The sequence below is a fragment of the Vidua macroura genome, chromosome 3, assembly GCF_024509145.1.
Source record: "Vidua macroura isolate BioBank_ID:100142 chromosome 3, ASM2450914v1, whole genome shotgun sequence".
NCBI lineage: Eukaryota > Metazoa > Chordata > Aves > Passeriformes > Viduidae > Vidua > Vidua macroura.
Window position 1 is genome coordinate 88470924 of NC_071573.1, and position 26590 is coordinate 88497513.

Genomic DNA, 26590 nt, shown 5'->3' on the forward strand with positions numbered 1-26590 from the left:
TTTTTCATCCTCACCTATGTGGGTTTTCCTAGAGTTTTCAAGAATATACACTTCAAAACTTTATCTAGTAGTCTAATATTTTTAGGTACAAAATAAGCACTATATATCTTAGTAGTTATAGCCTATAACTTCTGCTTATCAGTTATGGAATGTGTATATTGGAACTTCCCTATCTACTACAGTTTTCATTGCTTTTTCATTTATGGAATTCACCCAAAACCAAGTAACAATAACAATATATGCACTATATGAATACACACGATTCCCTTTGACATTTGCATATTTTTGTGTCGCCGTGCCCACCCTGAAGCCCCTGGCTTCACCTGCCCAGCAGAGGCACGGTCAGCTGCAGGGGACACTCCCCTGTGTCTCGAGGAGATTCGGGGAGCGGCTAAGACAGAGCGCTGCGCTGTCTGCCTGGTATGGAGGAGAGGTGGCGTCCGAGGAGGCAATAAGGGAGCCGACTCAAGGCTGGGGAAACAGTCTCAGGTTTAATCCGTGCACTGAGGAGCTCTGAAGGCCAGAGTATCTGACAGCCAAAAGTGGCTTCAAGGCTTTCGTAACAGCTCAAATACCGTGGCGGTGACAAGGGGGAAGGGACGCCCATTAACCTATGGGGGAGATTCGGGGGAGTGGAAGGCAAAAGGACAGACAGACACACAAACCAATGGGGGAAGTTTAAGGGAGGGACCCCTGGCCCTCGTCCACTCACTTGACGCCCAAGGTGGAAGATTCTGGGAGAATGGGATGGGGAGCCAAGTGATGGACAGGGTACCAGGGAGGGGACAGGGGAATGACTGAGCATTTTCAGGGAGATTGGCATTGAGGGAAAGGCGGCAAAGCTCGGGGTGGAACCACTGGGAGAAAATGGTGTGTGAAGGGGCAAACTACCACAGAACTGCCACAGAGATACAAAAACACAGTACAACATTTTTAAAATGATAAAATGAATGTACATAATGGAAAAATGCTATTTCCTCTCTGATAAACATAGAATAATAATATATGCAGTAATAGCAATTACGGTTAGACATTGCTTCTTACTTTTTTTGGCTTTTTGTTTCTTTGCTATGATGGATGAGACATGATTGACAAATGAGCTTCTTCCATGATCAGTTAAGATGGCTCATCCTGTCAAAAACAAAGCAAAAAGCATTTTGAGTCTTTTCACAGGAGAATATTCATCTTGTTCTTGTTTTGGCTTATATCTGATAGAAAGCTGTGATCAGACTGCATCCTAGATTTGTTTTATTTTATCTGGTTTTACCGATCTTTCCTCTCTATTTTCATAAAAGATAGAAACAAGTGGTAAATCAGGAAAATCAGCTGATTTTCTAAGCAAAGGCACCACAGCTTATGCACATGTGGAGGTTACTTCAAGCGAATAAATATTTATTCATCAGGACCAGCCAGATTGGACAAAAGACAGAGGTATTGCCAACACTGATAGGTGTACAAAGACCCTCAGATAAGGAGGATGCTTTTCATGTCTCTCTGAGACTTTTTCACACTCCTGAGTATTTTTACCTGTTGCTTACTAGTTTAAAAAGCATTTGGTAAAGTAAATAATTTCTTGAAAGAAGCTAAAGTAAGATTAACTTCACAAAACAAAAATGTGGTTTATGCATAAGATGCAGATAGATAAATCTAAGAGTAGGAAGAAAGGGAGATACACACTTTATTCTGCAAAACACAATATCTGTAATTACAGACCCACGGGACAACTTCAGTGTGCGTAATACTTCAGAGACATCTGGCATGACATAGGAAGTTTATTTTAAGTCAGAGTGACTGAATTAGAGAGTCTTTTAAATAGAAAGTAATAGGAAAAATAGATAATATAGACTGGTGAAGAAAATAAATGGGTGAGACTTATAAGAATGTTGAAGAGGAGTTTAACCCCCAAAGTGCTAAGCCCTCTGAGGACATTCAACTGACAGGCATATTTATAATCTATGACATGAGAAAATCCTATCAACTGATATCATAGTATGATCTTGCATCACAGATACTCTAGCAAGAGAGCATATCCTAAAACCCAGGAATATTAAATTATTATATTCAGTTTCAGGAAAACAAACTTTGTAAAAGTGAGGCCCACAAGCATATTAACATCTATTAAACAAATAATGTTAAAAACCCAGGTAAAATGTGTGCTATAGCTGAAGAAAGCAAAGTGGTTCAAAGCCCCTGACTGGCTTAAGAAGGAAACTTAAGACTGTCACAAGGAAAAAAATGACATTTTAAAAAATTGAGTGCTTGCCTATATGGAAAGAATAGAAAAGTTTTCAAAACATATTAATTCAAATGTTGGTAGGAATTTCAAAAACTAAACCAAAATTTTGAAAATGTCTTTTAAAGAGCACTCTAACTTATAAAAATTTATTCATATCTATCAAAGTCCAGAAGCAGGGAATAGGTGGGATTGCTTGATAGTGAAATTGCAAAATGTGCACTCAAACAGGGTTTGAGAGAAGCTTAGTGAATTCTTTGCATTTGACAAATGCCAGAAGGACCTCACAGAATGGAAAGAGGGAAAAGGTGGCAGATTATCTTCAGTGTAAAGTAATATTCTAGGAAGAAATATCCTCATTGAATTCAGCCTCAACTGAATTCAGCTGTCAGTTACAATTCAGAAAAGAAGATTTGGAACAATTATTGACACTGAAGTCATTGTCTCAATCTACAGTCACAGCAAAGCATAGCACAAAAACTTGCTGGGCATGATCAGGAAAAGTATGAGGAACAAGACAGAGGACATAATTTCCTTGCTGCATAAAACGGAGGTGGGCTCATAGATTGTGCAGTTTTGGACCTTGCACCTTAAGAAGCACAAGAAGAAGCTACAGAGAGTAACAAATATTATGTGAACTACCTAGCTAACATATAAGGAGTTATTTAAAGGCTTGAAATTGTTCCCTTTAAAGAGGGGAAAGCAGAAAGAAATGTAATTAAGATTTAGAAAACTACTGCAGAGGAAGATAAATGGAAAATCACTGCTCCAAATTCTGTAGTGAGGAACAGACACTTGGGGAACATGATGAAAATAAACAAAGATATATCTGGAACAAACCAAACTACTTTCTTTCAGAGGAAGCAGAGAACACCTAGAACTTGCTGCCCCAAAGGCTGGGGAGTCAGGTCATCTCTTAGTAGGTTAAGAAAAATTAGGCATGTCACAGATACCAGGTTCATAAGTGAATGATAAATGAATCAGTCAGGGAAATACAGTTTATCCTGTCTGATTAGATGGTTCTGCTTGCTGAAGGGAGGATGCATGGGACATAAATTTTGCTAAAGTGGCTTTCCCTCCATTACTACTATAGACAGAATACTGGGCCAGATGGAGCACTGGCCTGACCCAGTATGACCCTGCTTTGTATTATTGTCTCAAAATTAGATTTATTTTCATTATTTTTTCTCTTCTCCTTGTGCTCATAACACAAAATTTCAAGGCAAAACATTCTTATCATTTTGAACTCCTTTTGAATTATTTAGGATAAAACCAACATTCTGAAAGGTGAACCCAGGTTTTCCCTGATCAGTCCTCATGATGTTGTATATATATTCAATCTACCAAAAGAAAAGTTTTTGGAAGTAAATAATTAAACAAAATGGATACATGATTATATTAACTGCAAAAAAAAAGTGTAATATTTTTACTCATTAGAAAAATACACTTTATTTATAGTTTTGTTAAACATCAAATAGAAATATATCTGGACTAGTCATCTAAAGGTCTCAATATAAATCTCATACTTTTATATGGCATCAATACTATTGAGATTTAACCCAAAGTATATACACTGTAAAATTAGATGATTTTTTTAAAATCTAGATTCAGCATGCATTAAAACCATATGCATATTATATTCTGTATGTAAAAAACCTTGTTTGAAAACATGAATTGGCTTCTAAAGCATTTATTTACAGCCTTCTTTTACTTTCTGCATGCTTTATTTTTTTATTTCATTCCAAACCCTTAGCTACATGGCTCTTGCTTATTAAAAAAAACTTTCAATTTTGACCTGAGAATAGTGTTGTTCTATCATTAAGTGAATGGAAGCATGCCTCTTGAAAGCATCTTTCTTTTGTGGTGCAATATATATATTTAAATTCCTTTCTTATCCCTTTCTTTTCTCCCCTTACCTCCCCCTGAAATCACCACAGTAGATTTGAATGAGCTCTCTTATTCCACTTTATAATTACCTTTTTGATACAAAGCAAAATTTCACTTAAATAAAAATGAGTCTATATTTACATTTTTTTGCATTGAATCTCTTTTATGGAAATATATTTTAAAGATTAGTTAGAAATAATTTTGTGTTTCTAATCAGTATTTCCAAGGCAGACTAATGATGGAAAATAGTCCTTTCTGCTGGAAAATAATAAAAAAAATCGTAACTTCCAAAATGCACCTCTTTTTTTTTTTTAAGCAGTGTTTAACAGACACATTATTTTGAAAAATAGTGGATTTTCACTATTTTTATTACTTTGCCAAAATGTGTTCCCTTAGAACTGTTTCAAGCTATGGATTGTGAATCTGGAGATAATGTAATGAAATATGTGGAAAGTTGGGGTTTCTTAGACAGAATAACTTCACTTCCAAAGGCAGATGTCAGTATAGACCCACAGATTTGGATATGGAAGTAGTATGCCTTGAGCAAAGTGCCTTTCTAGGTCACTTGTTAAGAGTCCTGGTTTCAGAACAATTCCCTGCCAGAAGAACCAGTGAACTGTGCCATGCCAAGGTGGACTCTCTTAAGGGACAGTAATTTTCTTCCTAGTACAAACAAGATTTGCTACACCATGACATTCAGAAAAGAGGAAATAGAGAGAAGAAATAATAAATTATTGTGCTCTAATAAATGTAGTAGATCTTGTAGGACATTGTTTGAAACTAAGAATTCTTAATAATATCTACCCTTAAAAGAGCTGCATAACTAGAAATCTCCGTATTCTTTCACTTTTTTGCCTTGATTTTTAAATTGCCTTGCTATGCTAGAAAAATCAATAAGGACTTATATTTACTGTAAACACAGTTTAGTAAAAATAAATCCAGAAAATCTCCATTCTATTCTCCTGTTAGAAGTATGCATTTTCCATTCACTTACATCTCTATGGAAATTAAGACTTGTATTTAACTTTTATTTGCCTGCAGCATATGTTTTAGAGATGCCTCAAGCCTTTCTTTTAAAACATAATGAGGTGGAAGATCAACATTTAGCAGTTTTACAGTGACTGATCCTCAGTAGTCAAGTTGAACCTTATCTCTTGCTGGATATATCTGGATTTGGGGAATCTCAGTGGTTATTTTTATACTGACTTTCTCTGGGAGTTAAATACTTAATTTATAATAGTTCTTGTGAAAATTACTGTACACTGTCATTATCTCTCTCTCTCTCAATTTTTTTGTTGATTATGTAAACCTGAGAACACTCATAGAGCCATCAAGAATTCTGGTACTTCTTATAGCAAAGAACTCACATGGATTATTACTTTAAATAGCTAGAAACAGATCTATACTCCATAAATTTGTCTAATAATTTTTAACCCTTATCTACAATATTATCATCAGTATCATGTGAAAATTATATATATGATGAAATAATGGTTTTGAAAAAAACATTCTATCCTAAAAATTCTGTTGTTATTTTTCTTAGATTTAACTTATTGTGAAGTATTTTTTCTAGTACTTAAATCGTGTTATAGTTTACATTTTTTGACATGCTTTGTAGTAAACAGATTCTAGAACTTGGCACAATGTCTCAGTTTCCACTAACCATAAAAAGAGAAATAATCACCTGTCTTGGTAAGTCAAACTGTAAGTCATAGTTCCCCTCTCTGAAGACTTAAGGGTAGAATTAGCCATTTTTTCCATAGCATTCAAATGGGAGTTCATGTTGATAGCTTGCCCATTATAATTTTAAAATATTTTTCAAGTTCATTGCCTGTTAACAACATATAAACTCAAAGGATTCCATGCTAGGTCAAAATGTAGAAAGTCTATGTTTCACAGAAAAAAACCAACAAATTCAGAATAAGAAATGCCTACTCAAAGGAAGCCCTCTGACCTCCTAGGAGGTCACATGTGAGAAAATTCAAAAGATATTTGGATGAGAATAAAGTGTGTCAGACCAGTGAAGAGTTGATAAAAACTCTATACAAATTATTACAATTCCATAATTTTTATTAAATAATTTCTTTGCATTGGAGCTTATGAAAGCCATCCATGTTTTGAAAGACAAGCTGGGAAGGGGAGCACTGGTATGCTGTAAAGTGTGAGTGCTGGGCATCCCTTACACATGTGAATAAGGTTTGGGAATCAGCAGAGCACCTCAGCTAAAGTCAATAAGGGTGGGGCATTTTGGGGTATTTCAGTGACAGCGCAAGCAACAAACCCCTTCAGAACAAGGAGATGAGAAGATAAGGCCATAGGAGCAGCTTTTCAGTCCTGGTTTCCTTGTCTGTGTATGGCTGTAGCCCTGATTTGACTGAAGCTGCCCTTGAATGGAACAAACGAAACAGAAAGGGAAAAAGAAAAAGGGCAATGATGGGCACAGGAAAGCTAGGCATTTGGACAGGTTACCTGCTCTAATTGGACACAAAAGAAAGTTCTACAGCCTACGAACACCCAAATGTAGTGAGTTCCCTTTGTCTGGCTGCCACACATCCACACAGCCACTCCTGCACTCCCCCTCCTTATCAGGAAAGAGTGAGGAAATATGAAGAGAAGCTTGTGGGTCAAGATAAGGCCAGGAAGATTGGTCATGATCACTGATTACTGTCACAAGAAAAATAGATTCAGCCCAGGAAAGAATAATTTAAACTACTGTTAATGAAAAACTAAAAGACTTTCCCTCCAACCTGCCAGAAAACCTGTTTATGCAGAGTCTCCTCTCAAGGGGCTGCAGCTCCTGCCATGAGCATGGTCAAGTATGGGCTCTCCCACGGGCTGCAACTTCCTTCAGGGCACATCTACCTGCTGTGTGTGTGTGATGGTCAGACATGTGGCAGTGTGGACACATGCTCCTGTGTGGTCATTTGTGGGCTAGAAGGAGCCAACTTGCTTCAAAATGGTCTTCTTGAGGATCTTTCTAATCTCTCTGATCTTTCAACCTGCAAGGGTTTTTTTCATGCTTTTTCCTCACTCCTGTCTCCGATGCTTTTCTGCACATTTTTATACACTTCCTAAACACGTTGCCGCTGCCCCGGCTGTGGGCTTAGCTGCACCCAACACTGCCACTGCCTTGGGCCTCCTGCTCCCAGCTGGGCTAGCCGAAGAGACTTTCAGTGTTCTCAGAGGAAACTAAAAATGAAAGTAGGGCTTGAAAAAAATGAAGAAATCTTAGAGAATAGTAATTAAAAGGAGTACTGGACGTTTGTAGAAAGTCCTGAAGAAGAAAACAAGTTGGGAGCCGAAGCTGTCGCTTCGTGACCTCTCATTGTTATGACTGCTCAGTGGGCCCTGGAGCTTTCAGCATGTTCTCTGCTTTCTAAATGGAATAATTCTGCTGAAAAGTTCAACTCAGAGCTGAAAGTAATTTTATGCCTTTTGGGAGGACTTTCATTTTGGTATTATTTTCTTTGTTGTGGTTTATTTTTGGTTGGTTGGGTTTTTTTTGTTTGTTTTTGGGTGGTTTTTGTGTGTGTGTGGTTTTGGCTCTCTTTTTTGTTTGATTGTTTCTAAACATTTATTTCTAGTAAATTATTGGTAGAAGTTGCACAAATTCTTAAGAGGTTTGCTGTCAGATTAAGATTTTGTCTCTGAAGCTTAAAAATTATGTATTTTTAAATTCCTGTTAAAGTTCCAGATTTAGTAAAGATTGAAAAGATTCCATGAAAATAAGAAACTACAAATTTAAATATAAATAAGTTGGTTATTGTGACACTTCTATATATCAACAAAATTGCATTTTGGAAAAGCTAAAATGACCCATCTTTGTGAATATTATTCTTGTAGTTTTCATTTTTCTTAGTTATTCAAATGCAATTTTCCTTATCTGATTACTTCTAAGCAAGAAAAGGTTAGAATTATATATTATTAGGTTGGGAAACTGGGCAACTGAAGTGACCAAGAAAGCATTTTTCTCCTACTGTACTGAAGAAGAGAGGCAACATTTCTAGGACTGTGAGTCCCTATTGTTGCTGCAATTTGGCAACTGTCTGATTAGGGGTCATAGTTAAGATTCAATCTCCTAGTATATAAAGGAAGACAAAATGAAAATAGCATTGATGTTTCAATGAACTTGTCTTCAGATAATCAGGGTAGCTGGGACTTTTCTGCAGAGCCAGCTATTTCCTAACGTCATGCTGTAAAATCAGTCTCTGGTGGGATCTAAGATAGGTAAAACTTGGTAACTGTTGTCTTGCAACTTCAGTTTGTCATCTCATGTTCTTGTTCTTTAGACTACCAACTACAGCATTTGGTGGTAGTGTGGTAGCTCATAAACTTTGGGATAAAGTTATTTGTGGCATTTTTGACATCGTTCTTTCTTTATGCTGACAAAATTTTCTTGCATGACTTAAGAGCAGTGTAGACTAACATGTCTGGTAATAGTGTACTCTGGCTTTTTGCAAGTCTAATGCCAAACTTTTAACTGCAGTACATCAGGATGTACTGATGTGAATGTAAGTGATAGGTGTGATTTCTTTCCTACAAAATGTCTGACATTTATCTTACTGTAAATTCTTAAAATAATAATACATTTCACAAAAGAAAATAAAAAGGTTTTGTGTTGTTCAAAACTTGGTACAACTGTGACAGTGAACTATGAACTTTAGTCTGAGCTTTGAATTTATCCTTAGTTACTTTGATGATTTCAGTATTTTTTGGAATTTAACTTTTGAATCATAATTAAGTAAAAATTTGATCTGTTAATTAATGTAGATTTAATTTAATCTGCTAATGAGAATAAATTTTCAGTTTTTAGTGTGGAGTAGAAGTGAATACAAAATTAAGAAGAGGGGACAAATTAATGGAATAGAAACAAATCAGAGAGTTGGAACTGAGAATTGAGATTTTTTAACAAAAAAAAAGAACACTACTGTCTTCCAAAAAAAAAAAAGTAATTAATATAGCAAAAGACTACTTCTAAAACCTAGACACAGAAATTTTGGCAGTCTGTAGGGCTGTCTCCATCTTCCTGTGGGATATATAATTCAATTAGCTTATGTAATGCTCACTAATAAATCATCCTATATAAACCCAGCTGGAGAGCTTATAGGAAAATAAGTTGTTTTCTCACAATTCCCCATGGATATCTACATTTACATTCTGTCAAAGCTACTGTAGTACCTGCAGGAAATGTGAGTGCCCTTGGATATCCTTAAAGAATTAAACCTTCTAAAGTTATAGGAGTGTGAAAATAAATTTAAAATACTGGATTTAGCTAGACTATTTGGGTTGCAGCTGCAAAATACCACTCCTTTGGGATACAGGTAAAACCTAGGTTTCTGTGATCAAGGGCAAACACACATTTCTTGCACTATCTATTGCAGTAACTAAACTCTCCTGTAATTCTGGAGAAATATTAACTTGCTCTTAGTTTGTGTGGTTTGAATTTGATGATTTTTACATTAGCCTTATCAGAGGAAATTGTTATTATGTGAACACATAAACATGTTTCTATTTGCAATATTAGGCATTAATTGATAATGAGAAAACATTTATCAGGAAATACTGATAAATGCTTGTGTGCATTCATTTACGTAAGTAATTCTTTATTTTCTCCATAATTACCTTACTACTGTGTTTCTTTTGCAGCAGTAGGCCCTAATGTAAAAAATTAGAGGAAATAATTGTAAGACTGGCTCAAACATGCTTTAAAAATTTAATCATAATTAAGATTGCATACTTTTGATTGTAAGACTACCTATATAAAGCTATATTTGCATATCTGCAAGATTAATGAGTTGCAACAAGTATAGTGAGTGTGAGTTGTAATTAAAGGATCCCTATATAAAAAAAAATTGTGTCAAAGTGGAGATTTCTCTTTATCAGACAATAAAAACGTCCAATACTCTTTCAAATCTCCAGATTCAGTCTTTTGCACTTGTTGTTGAGCTAAATGAGTAATTAATGTGTTTTAAAGATGTTTTAAAATGTGTAATCAATGTATTATTATTTCTCTTCTCAGGAATGTGAATCTGCTCCCTGCATTAATGGAGGTTCTTGTCAAGATGCCATCAATGCATTTGTTTGTGTTTGCATGAGTGGCTACACTGGCAGGTTTTGTGAAGTTGATGTTGATGTTTGCAGTGAGTCCACACTGAACTCAGTTCTTTGTTACAATGAAGGTGTATGTGTTGATGGACCTGGAAGAACGTTTCATTGCAGGTTAGTATGAACATTGTCATATACACATTGATTTGCTAATATTTCAGGGCAGTACTGATACCATGTGCACTATATGAAATCAAATGGATTTGGTGCTCAATCTCGTGGTCAAAAATATTGTTATCTTAAGCCATTCATTGCTTAACATCAGACCCTTCTATTTAAAAAATTATTTTCTAGTGGTTTTCAGAATCATATGTGGAAATGTCTAACATAAAGTGACCCTAAAATATTTAAAATTATTTTGTTACTGTTATGTATGTACTCATGTGCTTCATACTCAAAGGGAAAATGAACTTGCAATCAGATTTAGATGACAGGTAATTTACATGCTATCTGTGCACAGACACATATCCAAAACAACGTTCTAAGATCCATCATCATCATTCTCCAGATGTTAGACTTCTGCCTAAATGCATGTAATTTTATATCTTATATACTTGTAATATGGGTTTAAAATCAGGCTACTTTATAGACTGTTTACATTATTATGTCAAATCTTAATATTTAAGTCCCTTTTCAATTGCTACATTTGTAGAAATATTAAATACTAAGAACTTATTTCATAAACATTCTTAAGAGAGAAATATAAATATCTTCTCCTATAAAATCATATGTTCAAGGTCCCTCTGGGTACCTTACTCCTGTGAATCAACTGCAGCTCAGTGTCATATGCAAACTGGCTGAACGTGCCCTTAATCCCACTATCTATGTCATTGATGAAAATATTAAATAGTGTTTACCTCATGACAACTCAAAAAATATTATGGTTTAGCTTAGACCTTTCAATACATGCTTAAGTAATTCACCCTCTCTTGATTCTGCAGAGGGCTACTACCTGCACAAAGACTTCTGTTGTGACTCAGATGTCTCATAACCTGTTTTGCTCATTGTTTGATGGCCAGTTTGAAAATTCAATCCTGTGCATTCTCCTGTTTCTTCTTTCCCAGCTCATGTTCACTCTAGACTCCTTTTTCAAACTTAAGCACTGCACCACCCTTTCACCTTTCACAGATGAATCTTCTGAATTAAATTAATTGCCTATATTTTTTCCCTCTTCTGCTTGAGATTTTACACCAAACATTGTAAGGATATTTACCTTGCACTTGCTTCTGAGCCCAGCATTGACCATCATGAAGACTTCATGAAACCAGATTCAGGGAACTTGAAAGGAATTATGATCTGAATTTTTAGTGTTGCCAAGATTACAAAGGTTTTCATGAGTGTTATAATACTACAGTAAGGTAGGTTGATGTAAGATACAGTTGTGATCCTGCAAAAAGAAGTGACATATTTGATACAAGTCTCTTCTGATGGGGTCCAGGGAAAGGACTTTTTTTCAGCTGATTTAATCTCCTATATTGATATGCTTTAGAAAATGGATATAATTCCCTTTCTTATCATTCATCAGGTGCTACAATTCCAAGTAATGTCTACAAATAGAAGTAAGAAACATAAAAAGATCATAAAGTCAGGTTTGCTACTGTGCTGTGAATGTTACAATGTGAACCCTTACTCCTTTTGTACCCTTCCATTTATGTGTTTTAAGCAGTCTGAACATTGTTCATGTACAAACTGGTTGATAGGAGTTATATAGAGAACAGGAAAATAGAATTGAGAAAAAAAAAAAAAAAGGAAGGGAGAAATATCTCCTACTCTAGCAAAACAACACAAACATTCAAATAAATAATGAGTCTTAATGCCTGTTACACTGTGGAATGGGCAGCAAAAGGACTTCTTTAATCCAGTATTGCTTAGAGTCTTCTTGTTTTGGGGATATGTCTTCGAATGTTTTGATTTTGTGGCTGGTAGATCAAAAAATAGGAAGCAATGAAAATGGTCCAGTAATGGGCAAGTGCCATGCTACCTTAACTGTGAGCAACACTGCCAGCTTCATCTATGATGTATGTGATATTTTACTCAGTAGTACAATGAACACTTCAACTTTCCTTGAATTATGCGTGAATCAATTACATGAACAACCCTACAGGCTTCTTGTGAAATGAATATAAAAAATACCCTTTGAGATAGTCCTTGAATTGTGTGTTATCTGAAATATCTTTCTGTCTTCAAACCTTGGTTTAAAAATAAAACAACTCATTGGAAATTAGAGGGATGCTGGGAGTTGTAATTCAGTTCTATCCTGGGCAGATTGCCACTGAATCAGTGCTTCAGGAAACAGATTACCATCTGAAAAGATGCCCACCTACCTTCCTTTGTAGTTCAGTCTTCTCAATTAAAGGTGCTGGCTGCCACAACAGTAAACACTACATGAATCAGCAAATTAATAATAAAGATAACATTGGGCCCAGGGGGCCTTTCAGAAGACAATTCAATCCAACAATCATATGATTGATATAATGAATATGTAATAGGAATTCCAAAGCCTTTTCATGGAATGTTCCAAGTATTCTGGGGAAGAGAAACTGTTTACATAAAATATTCTGAAATTTCTCATTTTATTTAATCCACAGTTGGCTCATCTCCACTTTTGCATCTTTTAGTCCCAGACCATTCAGTTTGTTTAGTTTGGTATTTCAAAATGTAGTCATAATAATGAGAAAAAAAATTCTTCCTTCCCCTCTAATTCTTGCATTGGCCTTTTTCAAGTGTTCATTTCAAGTACTCCCTGTTGATTAGGTTCAGAAGTCATAGTGTCTTGGAAGGATTAACTGTGTAGTGCTTTCAGCCTGATCAGGTGAAAATAATATCAACAGTCCTATGACAGGTCTTGCCTTAGATTATATTCTTGAATATAAATTTAATGTATTTATTGTTTGTGGGTCTGAGAGATGTGTAGTGCCACAAGTAAGTTTGACTCTATCTTTTGATTCACAAAGGAGGACTGGTGCTTTTTAAATCCATTTTTTGGATTATATTTAACTACATAATTTTTTTCAGAACTGAAGCTTTTTTGGCAGTATCTTTACAAGATTATTTTATACACAAGAGAGGTAAGTGTGAATATTTGATCAACAGAATTACTGATCAAAAAAATGCCAATTTTTTTCTTCCTTCAGCTCATGAGATCTTAGAAAAAAAATCTAAAATGGGAATATGTTATTCTACATTTCCTCCAACTAAAATGTAATTATTTTTAAACATTCATTATTATATCTATCTATCTATTCTTTTATTCTACTGATAATGAAGCTGAGTTTAGATTTTACAGCATCTTGTTTCTAGTACCTATGTGCTCTTATTTTCTTGATCTGTTTGAGAAAGCAGCAGTCCTCATAATTAGCTAGGACCTCTACAGGGATCTAGGAAAGGGATTTAAACAATTCAAACATGGAGAGGCTCTATGAGCAAAAAAATGGAGTCTGGAAGATGTATTACTCTGTGTCTGTGGTACGCAGACAGCATATAAGATAAGAAATGGTAGTGTAGAACTGTCATAGAGTTTGTATAAGATAAACAATATACTACTAATATGAACAGTTGTGGGGGGGACCTTAGTGTCAGGTGCTTGGCAGCAGTCAACGGTGGATGGGAACTGACTGTCACCATTAGTTTATCATCCTGCTGTAAAACTTTCATACCTTCTCTCTGTGAGTGCCCATGGGCAGCTCCTCACAACACTGACTCCTTTTCTCTTCCTTCCACACTACTGCCTAACCCTTACTGTCCCTTGCACAACCACCTCACCCTTACTCCTCACAGCAGCACAGCCAACTGACACCAACTCTCCTCTCAACCACTTAACCCACTCTTTTATAACACCCATCCTTTTTGGACACAGCTGTGACCTATTAAAGGCAAGGCTGTTCCTATTCTTTGGTAATTAGTACAGCTGCACCTCCTCAGAGGTGAGATTACCTTCAGCACTATCTCTATTCTATCAAAATCCATCCTCTCACACACAGTCTTGTAAGGCAACCTAGGCAACTGTATCAAAAAAATTATTTTTCATAATCAAACTTGTTTAGGATTTCTTAAGTATCTTTTAGCAGAAATGTGATTTATCAGTACTGCACAGTCAGTCTTTTACCCCAAAGGAAATAGAGCTATTCTTTGGAGTTGTTCATGTTTTCTCTACCTCCAGGCAATATACAAAAAGTTCTGTATTTCAAAAGACTTTACATGGGGAACATTTACAGAGCTGTGTGCCCCCATCAACTCAAAAAGTTATTTAATAGTAAAGTATTTGTTTTGAGGCTTACTCAGGTCCTGTATGCTGGGTAACAGAAAAATCATGCTTCTGCTGGAAGATTGCTAATTGAAAAGCTTCATTTTATTTAGATAGAGAAAGACAGCTTTCAAGGTCTGACCAAAGTTGCAGAATGCACATTACATAGAGCTATGCATCTAAGTTCCTCAGCACACTGAAATAAATGTAAGAAGCAAGTAAATTTTTAATATGGAAGAAGCAACTTCACTAGACCATTAGAATCTCTTAAAACTGGCAAGTAATAAAACAATAGGTTCTCACATTTATATGAGCTATGAATATATATGCCGAACACTCTGTTTCGTCTATGAGAACAGATGCCACTCCATTTATATGTAGATAACAAGATGGATTTAGCTGATTTCATAATTGACTGCCTAGTTTTTTACACTTAGTGAAGCATGAAAGTTTAGTGTTTGCATTGTGTGTATGTATATTAGGTTACATGAAAACAAAAGGAAGTGTGTATGGATTCAATCTAAGAACCATATAACCCTGTATGCTATTTCCAGCAGTGGCCGTAAGGGGATTGCCAGGAAAAAAAAAAAGAAATGTGCACATTATTTGTCCTCCAGTACTTTCTTATGTTCTCTCAAATGGGAGTTTTCCTGAGCCTGTTTTTATTTGTTCAGTGAAAGTCAGTGAGTGTCTACTTGCACCATCTTCCCTTGAACATATATAAACTTTTCCTCTGAGGAGGGGGCTTTGACTAGGCAATCTCCACAGATCCCTGCCCATATCAGCTGTTCTGTACAGCAAACTGACCCACAGGTCTCATCTGTTGCATGGAAAAATATCTCCCTTTTAAAAAATTTTAACTACTGCTGCTGCCAGCTTTATCCCATATCTAGTGTGGAAAAGGAAAATGAAAAGAGGATTCCAAGCCAAGCTTTCCTTGTTCCTGTGGGCCACTGCCACATTGCTCTATACCTCTTCCTTTCTAGGGTAAAGGTTTCTTGTTTTCCCAGTCCTTCCCCCTTCAGAAGCCATCACAAACTTTTAGTCATCCTTGTTGCCCTTTTCCAAGACTTTTTAATTACTATTTTTCCTTTACTAACACAACAGGACAGGAAGTACACACAGTATCCAGGCTGTGGGCCACTCTGTGATTTATACAATGGCATCAGTTTTTTTCCACTTCTCTATTCCTCCCATAACAAAAGCAACTAACTTTTCACTAATGCTGTGAGGAAAGGGAGCACAGGTGTTTCAATATTATTAGCTGGCTGATCACTAAGATGTTGTTTCCATGGAGAATAGTTAGACAAAGTTAGCATGCTACGCGTGTCTATACTACTGTATGTATCATTATTTTATATCTATGTATATAAATATAAAATGAATATAAATATGTGTCTACATGATTTTTCATTACATCACATTTTTTTATTTAATCAAAATCTCATTCTTACCATCAGATAAATAAGAATAGGAAATTATGTTAATCATAATTTCTAGTTATTTATCCATTTTATAATGACAAATGCTGGTGTCTTCATGTGAAAAATACTAACTGTAACACTATCAAATGAAATAGTATAATAAAAATGCACATCATGTCCTGTATTTTTCTTACTTACATGACAAGAATATAAGGGGAAAAAAAACCAAATCCATCATAGTCCTTATTTTATACCTGCTAGTATAAAAAATTACTTTAGTAAACTGCATTTAATAACTATTAACATGCCTCTACACTTTGAACTATAAACTTTGATTATAGTTCTGTAACTGTAATCAAAAGAAGCTTAGCATGTAGTTTAAAAAAAAAAGTAGTTCTCTAAGTGAATTATTTTTCAGAATTATTTTAGAAATATTTTTGAGAAGAATATTTAATTTATATGTTGCTCTTTTTGTATGCTGTTGAATGAAGGGTAAAGGAATCTTCCATAGTCATAATGAGGCAATAGATCTGTTTTAGAGGGGTTGTGCCTGTATTAGCAAATTAACCAGAAGGTCAAGATCACCGGATTTGGAATAAGTATGTAAACCTAACAAATAATGTATCTGAAGGTGTTTAATGTGTACAATATGCCTGACAGAATACCTGTCTCCTAGAGCTTCTGGGCAAAGGTAGGGGAAAATTATCATTCTGTCACTCAAGTGGATTATATATTTTGATATTCAAACATATCAAACAATTTTCATTACCCACTGTGATATTTAGCTAATTAAATAAGAAAAGGGAAATATAGAAAATTGAAAATGACTAGAAGCTGTAAAAGTGGAGCATGAAGAAAGGCAAAGCATTAAGACACATATCCCAAACATGACTATATATATTTTTTTTTAAATAAATGCATGCTCTATCATTTTTCAACATTTACTAGTGATATTTACAATGGCAGCACTTCATCTAGTTAAAATTACTCACTCTCCTTATCATTTTATTGTTCTAAAATTCAACAGTAAAGTGCAGTCTGCTAGAGAATTAGCATTGTCTACAAAAATGCAGACAGCAGTGTCTGGAAATGAGGCACTAAAATCTAGTAGGAATAAAAACAGACCCAAAAGCAAAAAAAATCTAATACAAATCACCCATCTGCCCAGTCCCAGAAAAAAACCATTTTAAATCTTACATCTGAATAGCTATTGCCAATTGTTATATTCTATTTTCTAAGCAAACCTTTAAAAAATTCATTGCCCTAAAAGACACAGGATGCCTCTACCCTATGTATGTATTGGTTTAGCATTTTGGCTTTGTTTTTATAGCTAAGTTGTTTTGTGATTTTATGATACAGAAATCAAATAAAAATAGCTAGTGGGAATCACATTCACATCCTCCTTATACAAGGGACTGAGCAGGTGGGAATGTACCTGTTACAGAACATTTTTTTCTAGTTAAACACAGAGAATATTTAATTCAAACTTACCCAAAATATGAATGCCTAAGTAAAATCCAAGACCTAGAAAAATACTTAAAATTTCACAGTGCTTTACGATATAATATGCTGCTTATTTATTCAGCATACCATATGAAATACTAAGGCATGTTACAAGTGGTTCAAAGACATGTCACTATTGATATTTTTGCTGTTAATCTTCAAATCTTTGTGATATTTGTGGCATTCTTTTTTTTCTTTCTAAAATATATATTCTAAGCACATATACAAAAATGACAAATATACTGCTAAGAGTATTTTATAGTGACTGTTTACAAAAGCAGCAACAAACCTATCACTTAATTTACATCACTTAAAAATAAGATTACTGTACTTGGTTACATTATATTAACAAGTCATATAATGTGACCGTTGACAATGTTTAATATGTTATTGTTTAAAATCCCTTATTTACTGTTTTGCAGAGTTCAAACCTACTGGCATTTTGCAAACATAAGAAATTTACTACCTTGTGTCTTGAGTGACAGCCCTCAATTTGAAAAATAATGAAGACTGTACTTCATATGAGGTCTGCTAACTCAGACTACAAGACAACAGTTTACTGTAGAATCCTTGAGGGTATTTTTTAATTAGTAGATGTATATGCTCACTTTTTACAATAAAAATTGTTACAAGAACTATCAAAAAGCAATGAAAAATATTACTCCTTATTTTAAGGCCAAGATAGAAGTATTACCATTTCAACTTGTCTGTATAAAAAAGGCTTCTTCTAACTTGTCCATTGACCTTGGTAGCACAAAAAAATTTAAGGCCTGTCTATTTCTGGTCATTGCTTAAAACAATATAATTTCTGCAGGTTTTATTTGATGGATTGAATGACTGATTGATTGATTTTGCTTTTTAAAGTACATTTATTGAAAAAGTTGAAGGGTAGCTTATGCCTATTTAATTTTACTGTAGCCTGCATTTACAAAGGTAGGAAAATGAAGTAGGTTTGAAAAAAAATTAGAGCATGTATTAATTTTTTTTTCTTAAAGAGCAGGCTCCCATTGTCTTTCAGATGTATAGACTGATGCTTTGTAGAGATGGGGAAGGACATAGACAAGGGAAAAAGAAAGGAAAAAAAGAGGGGATTATCAAGGTAAATCGTTAATTTTAAAGCCCATAATAATAATAAAAATGTTTTTTTCTATCTAAGTTCAGCATTTAAAATGGAAATTTCAGAATTAGTCTCCAGGGGAGCCATACAACATTTTATAAGCACATGTATATGCCAGTACGCATGCATATGATTAGTTACTACCTTAGAATTTTACTCTATAAATAAGTGCATCTGACTGAGTAGCAATACTGGAAGGATACTTTTTACCATAAAACCCTTTAGTAATTACAAATACTATTTCTATTTACTCAAATTTAAATATATAGGCATTGTGTTCTATGCCTGAATGCGACACACAATGTAATTCTATTATAAATTCTTTTAAGTGTCATAAACTGTGTATATTAATGTAACTGGAATTAAATATTCTTTCTTTTCATGGGTTTACCTGAAGTGCTTTGCTATATCCTGAAGATTTCATGCTGGAAAATCTCAATTTCAGTTCTGTAGGATACAGCTAAAGATCAGTGTTCACCCAGTTTCTATTAATCTGCCCTGGTGAATTCAGTGCTTTTCCTGGGAGCTCAACCCAGGGGAATAATCATTTCCCTTCAGAAGATAATGTAGTACATAGTACTAGGTAATACCAGCTACAGATTTTTTTTATTCTCCAACTGTGTACACCTGAATTACTTCATGCTGAAGTAACCATAACTTAGGAAGCACTAATGATAGCAACAGGATTAATAACTATTGTAAAATAATCATCCTCACGGTTTGAATATCGAAGTAAAAGTTTATTTTCATTGTTGATAAAATTTACAATAACTTTCTGTCTACTATTGAAGTTCTCTGTACTCATTAATGTGTTAGAGAATTACAGGAGAGAAAATGGAACATAGGAACTGCCATTTTGTGTCACACCTCAGCCTCATTTTGTTCTCTATCTGATCTTATACTGATTTCAGAGGAATGCCTGAGGAATTCAGTAGAAAAATATTTTTCTCCACAACTCTTCATCTACCACCACAGATAAATCTTACTTTAACTGGTTGGAAGCAGTGATTTCCCTGAAGCATAAGTTCAATATCCTTCATAAAGGTTATTTTAAAACATTTTTGCATTAAATATGAACATTTCTGTATCCACTAAATTTCAAATCCTTTCTAAGATTTCCCTCACAAGTCTACCATTAAAAATTGTTCATCTGTTCATCTCTAATAGTGTTGTGTAGGTCATGAATATTGCTTTATATGTCTCCTTGTTTTGATTTCTTCCAGAACTCAGTTTTACAAAGTGAGTATAAGTCATTCTGGATAGGTGTCCCTGAAACACTACTGCATGATTGCAGGTGCTCTTTTTCTCTGTGAGTGTTGCTGAATATGTTCTTCAGATACTAGGTACTTTGGTTCCTACTAAGTATTCCTATTATTTTTCTCATGTTCTCATCAACAATCTACTTGTGATGGCCTTACAGTAAGAAATGTATTTGCTGTTTTCTCTCAAATAATAAATAAAGAGAACAGAAAGACTTCAGGAAACAAACTCGGCCATCTTTGCTTTCCAAGTAAATACAGAGGACCAACAGTAAGTAATTGCAAAGCTATAAAGTAAGGAGCATAAAACATAATTCTTTACTGCCAGTGGTCTGTTGGAATGAAAATATTTATTTTTTATTCTAAATATTAAACTGATTTGTAAAGGGTAATAAAAACTAAAAATAATAACATGTACAGAGGGCCAAAAAAGAGTGAAGAGACTACAGTCATCAGCAATTCTTTGACTATGTTTGATTATTTTCTTCATCAGAAAACAGTTGTCTCCTATTTTCATTTCTTCCATCTATTTAGTAATGTTTGATCCAAGTTTTAGAAAAGGTTAAAGGTGCAATTGAAAAGTGCAAGCCAATTTTCTATCCCACTCTCGCTTGCATGTTGGTAAAAACATTTGTTCTGTATTATGTTTTGTAAATATCTTAACAGTTTTAAATATCTCCAGCTAGTTAGATTAAGAAATTAAGATGGCACTCTAGGCACTACATTGGCAATGCGAGCAGTGAGGTTAGCTTAGAATGGTAAAATTTTAAAAAACCTGTATGCTATAAACCTTGTGCAATGCCTTAGTTGTATCATTGTAATACATTCTCTAGAGAGGTTGCAGGCACTGGGGAAAAATGAGAAGTATCTGTTTTTCACTCTAAGTCTTGACATGTTTGGCAAACAAAAACATTTTGAACTGAGAAATTAAATTTATAGCTTACTGGTGAGTAATCCCAACAATCTACAGGCTTGTTTTCCTGAAATTCTCCTCAATGGGAAGGCTACCAGACATGGTACATTAGGCACTGTTGAGAATTTTTCTGGTACAATATGGTTGAATGACAAAATAGATAGTGGGGAAAATCAGACACTGGAAGAAATTCTATGAATGCCAATATTGGTAACTAATATTGTTTTCACTTGTTTTGAAGAAATGCAAACTTTCCTTTTTTATTTAAAATCTTAATTAAATGGATAAACCATCTCATACTGTGCATGTGCTGAAAGACGTGCCAGGGATAAAGACCACATTGGATCAACAGAGACCTGTGGTTGGAACTCAGAAAAAGGAGAATTTGTGACCTTCTGTGACCTTTAGAAGTAGGGGCAGGCAACTCAGGAAGACTTACAAGGACTTGGTCTAGTTGAAAGTGTCCCTGTCCATAGCAGAGCGGTTGGAACTAAATGATCTTCAAGGTCCCCTTCCAACCCAAACCATTCCATGATTTTCTATGCCATGAAGTCATGCAGGTAGAAAATTGGAAGCACCAAAGCTCAAGTAAAACTTAATCTTACTAGTGGCATAAAAAATATTTCTATAAATAGCATTTATATATTATTTTGTTGCATTAGCAACAAAAGGAGGGATAAGGAGAATCTTCATACATTATTGGATGCAAGGGGGGAAACAGTGGAAACCGAGGCACGCAAAGCTGAGGTACTTGATGCCTTCTTTGCCTCAGTCTTTAACAGTACCTGCAGTTGTTATGAGAATCAATTGCCTGGAGAAAAAGGATCTGGAGGTGCTGGTTGATGGCCGGCTGAACATGAGCCAGCAGTGTGTCCAAGTGGCTCAGAAGGCCAATGGCATCCTGACTTGTATCAGAAGCAGCATGGCCAGCAGGATTAGGGAAGGGGCCATTGCCTCTGGTGAGGTTGCACCTTGAATTCTGTGTTCAGTTTTAGACCTGTGATGATAAAAAAAGACAGTGAAGTGCTGGAGCATGTCCAAAGAAGCTGAAAAAGGGTCTAGACAGCAAGTCCAATGAGGAGCAGCTGAGGAGTTCATAATTGTTAAATGCCCCTGATTAACTTTCTGTCCTTTAAATGTTTGGAAATGGGTTCCAAGAAGTCTTGCCCATGACCTTTCCAGGGACAGAGATAAAGATAATTGGCCTATAGTGTGCAGTCTCCCATTCCACTTTTTCTTCTTGAAGGTAAACATAGTATTAATCTTCTTCCAGCTAATAAATCACCCAAGGCTACTGACACCTTTAATTTCTATGTTGTTGTAAGTACTAAAACAGCCATTATATTTTCCTCACAAATTATCTTTGTTTTTCTTAACTTACTGTGGGTGGCTGACCACTGATATAAGCACAATAGAGACGTGCCTATTTTCATTGCTGATTCCTTCATGTACACTGAAGCAGTTAGGAAACTTCAGGTACACACTTTTTAAAAATTGACACTCTTTATAAAACATGATAACAATAACCCTTATACACTAGCATATAAATTGTTCTCTTATAATAGCTGCACAATTCATTAACCTTTGTCCTATTGGTTAGTGAACAGCAAATGACGGCAATCCAGATGATCATGGTAGCATGCCTCTTAATGGAAAAGTATATTTCATCAGTTACTATTTTCTTTGGATTCATGGATAATACTGCCTATAAGATCCCATAAAAGAATCCATTGTGTTATTCTGAAGTCTGGCAGCCACTGCTTATTTTGCTTGTTTTTGACTGGTTTTGTTTTTGTTTGTGATTTTGTTTTTGCTGTTTGTTTTTGTTGATTGTGTTTGCTTGTTTGTTTGATTTTTCTCTGACACTTATTTCATGAAATATTAAATAGATGTGTCTGGAAGAAACTGTTCCAAGGTCTGTCTTCCACAAGCATTTGTTTAGTCTTACTGTCTCCTTCTTTTCCATCTTCTCAGTTTTCTCTAGATTGCCTCCAACAGCTAGTATGCTTAACATTGCAGAGGTTGTAGAACCTAGAAATGGTTAATTTTCCACACTATAAACCCAGCTGGAACATCTCTAAATATTAGAATAGATGCTTTACTTGGATAAAGTGGTAAAATCAGTAACATGAGCTTTGTCTTATAGTTCAGTCACAAGCACAGATATACCTACAGTGAACTGCTATCAGCAGAAGAGATCAAATAATAGCATCATACCACCTTAGTTGATTATTACTGTTGTAATTGTTATACAATCAAACTGGGACAAATGGAGTAGTCTGTGTAATATTTTAGCGGCCTCTAATTTGCATTGTCTTCCCTGACTTTATTGTTTAGAGCTGTAGAGCTGTGTGAATAGAGTAGAATTTACCAAACATATGTAGCTAAATTACCATTTGCTGCTGCTAACTCTCTTTTTCCTCTTTGGTCGATGTACAGTACAGAAACAAAAGACCTAAAAGTAAAAATCAATGCTTCCTAATTTTGAGAGCTTTTTGTGTACTAATTTGAGTATGTCACTGACTGATACAGAACAATCGACACCTTTGGGGATAGGATCTAAATAGCTTCCCAGATGAGTTCTCAGTGATGAAGCTCCTGTTGAAGATGAAAATGCACTGTTAAATCTGTTGCTGAGTATTATGCTGACAGTTCATTTGGTTTTGTTTCAAATCTGTGGATACCTCTTGAAAAACAATAGCAGAATTTGCAGTAATTATACAATTTTCCCTTTGTTTTGAGGGAAATGCTGAACATTTCTACCTGAAAAAAAAAAAAAAATCAGTTAATGACATAGGCAGACTGCAATTGCCTCATTGTGGCAAGTGTGCAAACTTAGAATCTGAAGTAAAAGGAAGACAAGCCCAGACCACTAATAAGTGTGCGAAGGATGAGTCTTTTCAGTATGAGTCTTTTCAGAGAGCTGAAGCATCATGTGTGGCACATATTGCTGAGATTATTCAGAAATTGAGAGCAAAGATGAATGCATGACCTGCTTTCAAATCAGAATGAATGCAGCTCCTGGTAGCTCAGCATGATGTTTTCTTTAGATTCAGAACCAGCTGCTTCAAAACAATAAAGAAAATCCTCTCTAAGCTATATCCATCCTTCAAATAGGAGACCAACAATAGCTGGCAGGGAGTGGAGGAATTCTGCATTGGCTTTTGCTATATTATTTCAGGCATCTCCTTTTCTCATGATTCCTACAGTAAAATCCCATTATGAAAACTGACATCAGCAAGACTACATATATATTTATACACACATACATGCATATTTATATACACTACTTTGTTACAAAAATAGTGTTTATCTGGAGAAATAAATGAATAATCCACATTTCCAGAACTAAATACTGTATAAGCAGAGTTTAAGATATATGTTTAAATTATTATATTAAACCTTATCACTGGAAGTAAAAAAATAATGTGCCTTTGCATGGAAAAAGTAAATTTTGTTTCTGAAGCAAATGATGAGTAATGACTTCTGTACGTTGCTATAAATGTGTGGGCAGAAGAGTTGATACACAAGGAATCTTCATGCTGTTCAGAAAATATATATAGTCTTCAATTCAGAGCTACTAAATTTTATTTTTGAAAATGTAGGCATTGAAAATGTTGCATTAAAATATAACAGCATAAACTGAAGGTAGTGCAGATGTTAATGGTTCTTCAATGACACTATTTACTGTCACTATTTATTTTATGTATAATAACTTTGAAATAGTGTGACATGGTGATTCTTCCCCTCTATTCCACTCTTGTGAGACTCCAGATGGAGTGCTGCATCCAGCTCTGGGGTCCCCAGGACAGGAGGGACATCAACCTGTTGGACTGAGTCCAGAGGAGCCCACCAAGTAGATCAGAGGGATGAAGAACCCCTCCTATCAGGAAGGGCTTAGAGAGCTGGGATTGTTCATCCTGGAAAAGAGAAGGCTTTGGGGTGACCTAATTGTGGCCTTCCAGTACCTGAAGGGAGCCTACAAGAAAGCTGGAGAGGGACTTTTTATGAGCACGTGTAGTGACAGAGCAAGGGGAAATGGATTTAAACTGAAAAGAGGGTAGATTTAAATTAGATATTAGGGAAAAAATCTTTACTGTGAGTCATGAGACACTGAAACAGGTTGCCTGGAAACATTGTGGATGCCTCATCCTCAGAAATGTTTAAGGCCAGGTTGGATGGAGCTCTCAGCAATCTGGTCTAATGAAAGGTGCCCCTGTCCCTGGCAGGGGATTGCAAATCTTTGAGGTCCCTTCCAACCCAGGCCATTCTCTGATTCTATGATTCTATGATATATGTGGCATGAAAGAGGATGTTAAATGTTAAGTATTTGACACCATTACCATTAGCATTTAACATTACCACAATGTACATGACAGACATTCAATATTTCATTTTAAAAATAATATTAAAGTTTGTAAATTTCTGTTATAATTTTCATTCATCTTTTTTTTCTGGTTTGAATTGATGTTTTCCCCCAAGCAAAGTAGATCCTTCTGTTTCTTTCAGAAGTTCCTGTTAGTTTGACTTTGTATCCTTCACACAATATACTGAATAGTCAAAGAAAGAAAGCACCAATCAAGAGGACAAAGCCTCTTCAATAGACTTCTTGAGGGCTTACAAGCACTGATCGATCATATTATTGTAAAAGGTATCAAAGACTGAATTTCAGCCAAGATAAGCATGATTGAATATTGGGTACTTCTCTGAAAGCATTTAGTATCTCCATGATTAGATCTATTCTGCACTCAACGGTTTTCTCATGCATAGGGTTATCATTTACTATTTATACATGTTGTTAACGTAGATTCTTTACACACTGAATTTTCTAGAGGCAGATCTTTGAAGTTATTAAGCATAGACCACACTCTGAACCTTGCACTTGTTCAGAAACAACATGAACTGAAAGTGAAAGCATAACAATTAATAAAACTATGAGAAGTACAATATAGCACTCAGTTTAAAATGTAGCAGAATCAGTCTATTGAGATTTAGGTGATACACACAGACTTGCAAAACAAAAGCTTGCACTTAATCCAAACTTGTAAAAATAGTAAGAAAATGCTACAGGAAATACATCTCACAGCCATGCTCTGAGTTTGGAAGCTAGCACAAATGAGGAAAAATATATTGGGATCATGCTAGTATGCCCACATAAATCATTACCATTCAGATCCATTTTTTTTTCTGCTCATACAGGGAAGCATCCTGAGTCCTGTAGTGAACAAATCCTTTTTTAGGTGTGGCCTGCATCCTTTCACCTCCCTGACTCAGGAATAGTAGTTGATATATTGTCAAAGCTTCCATCCCTTCCTGCCTATCTCCTCCTTGCTTATTATCATGGGGGTTAGAATGGAAGTCAGGGTGTGAATCACAGAATGGATCAGGTTGGAAGGGGTCACACAGGACCATCTGGTCCAAACTTACTGCTCAAGCAGTGTCATCCTAGAGCACATGGCACAGCATTGTGCCCAGATGCTTCTTGACTATCTCCAGTGAGAGAGACTTCATAACTTCTCTGGGCAATTTATTCCAGTGTGCAGTCACCGCACAATAAAAGAGTTCATCTTAATTTTCCTGTGGAGCTGCCCAGGTGCAGGACCCTGCATTTGCCTCTGTTGAATTTCGGACAGTTCTTTGCCCATGTCTCCAGCTTGTCAAGGTCCTTCTGAAGGAAGGGCTCTGCACAACCCTCTGGGGTGTCAACCACTCCCCCCAGCTTTGTGTTATTAGTGAACTTGCTGAGGAGGCCTCTGCTCATTCATCAAGTCATTGACAAATAAACTAAACAATACTGGACCCAGAATTGAACTTTGGGGGACAAATTGTTCCTTCTAATAGAGCCTGAGTATATGGGTATTTAGGGCGGAGAGGAAGAGAGTTCCATCCAACCTCATACACATCTG

General features: G+C 35.5%; 1 protein-coding gene across 1 annotated transcript in view; it reads left to right on the forward strand.

The window, feature by feature from the left end:
- EYS (eyes shut homolog) overlaps positions 1 to 26590 on the forward strand; it is a 725122-nt gene that overhangs the window by 312636 nt on the left and 385896 nt on the right. The window contains 1 exon segment of the mRNA XM_053974015.1: positions 10140 to 10339. Coding sequence (XP_053829990.1) covers positions 10140 to 10339 — 200 coding nt within the window.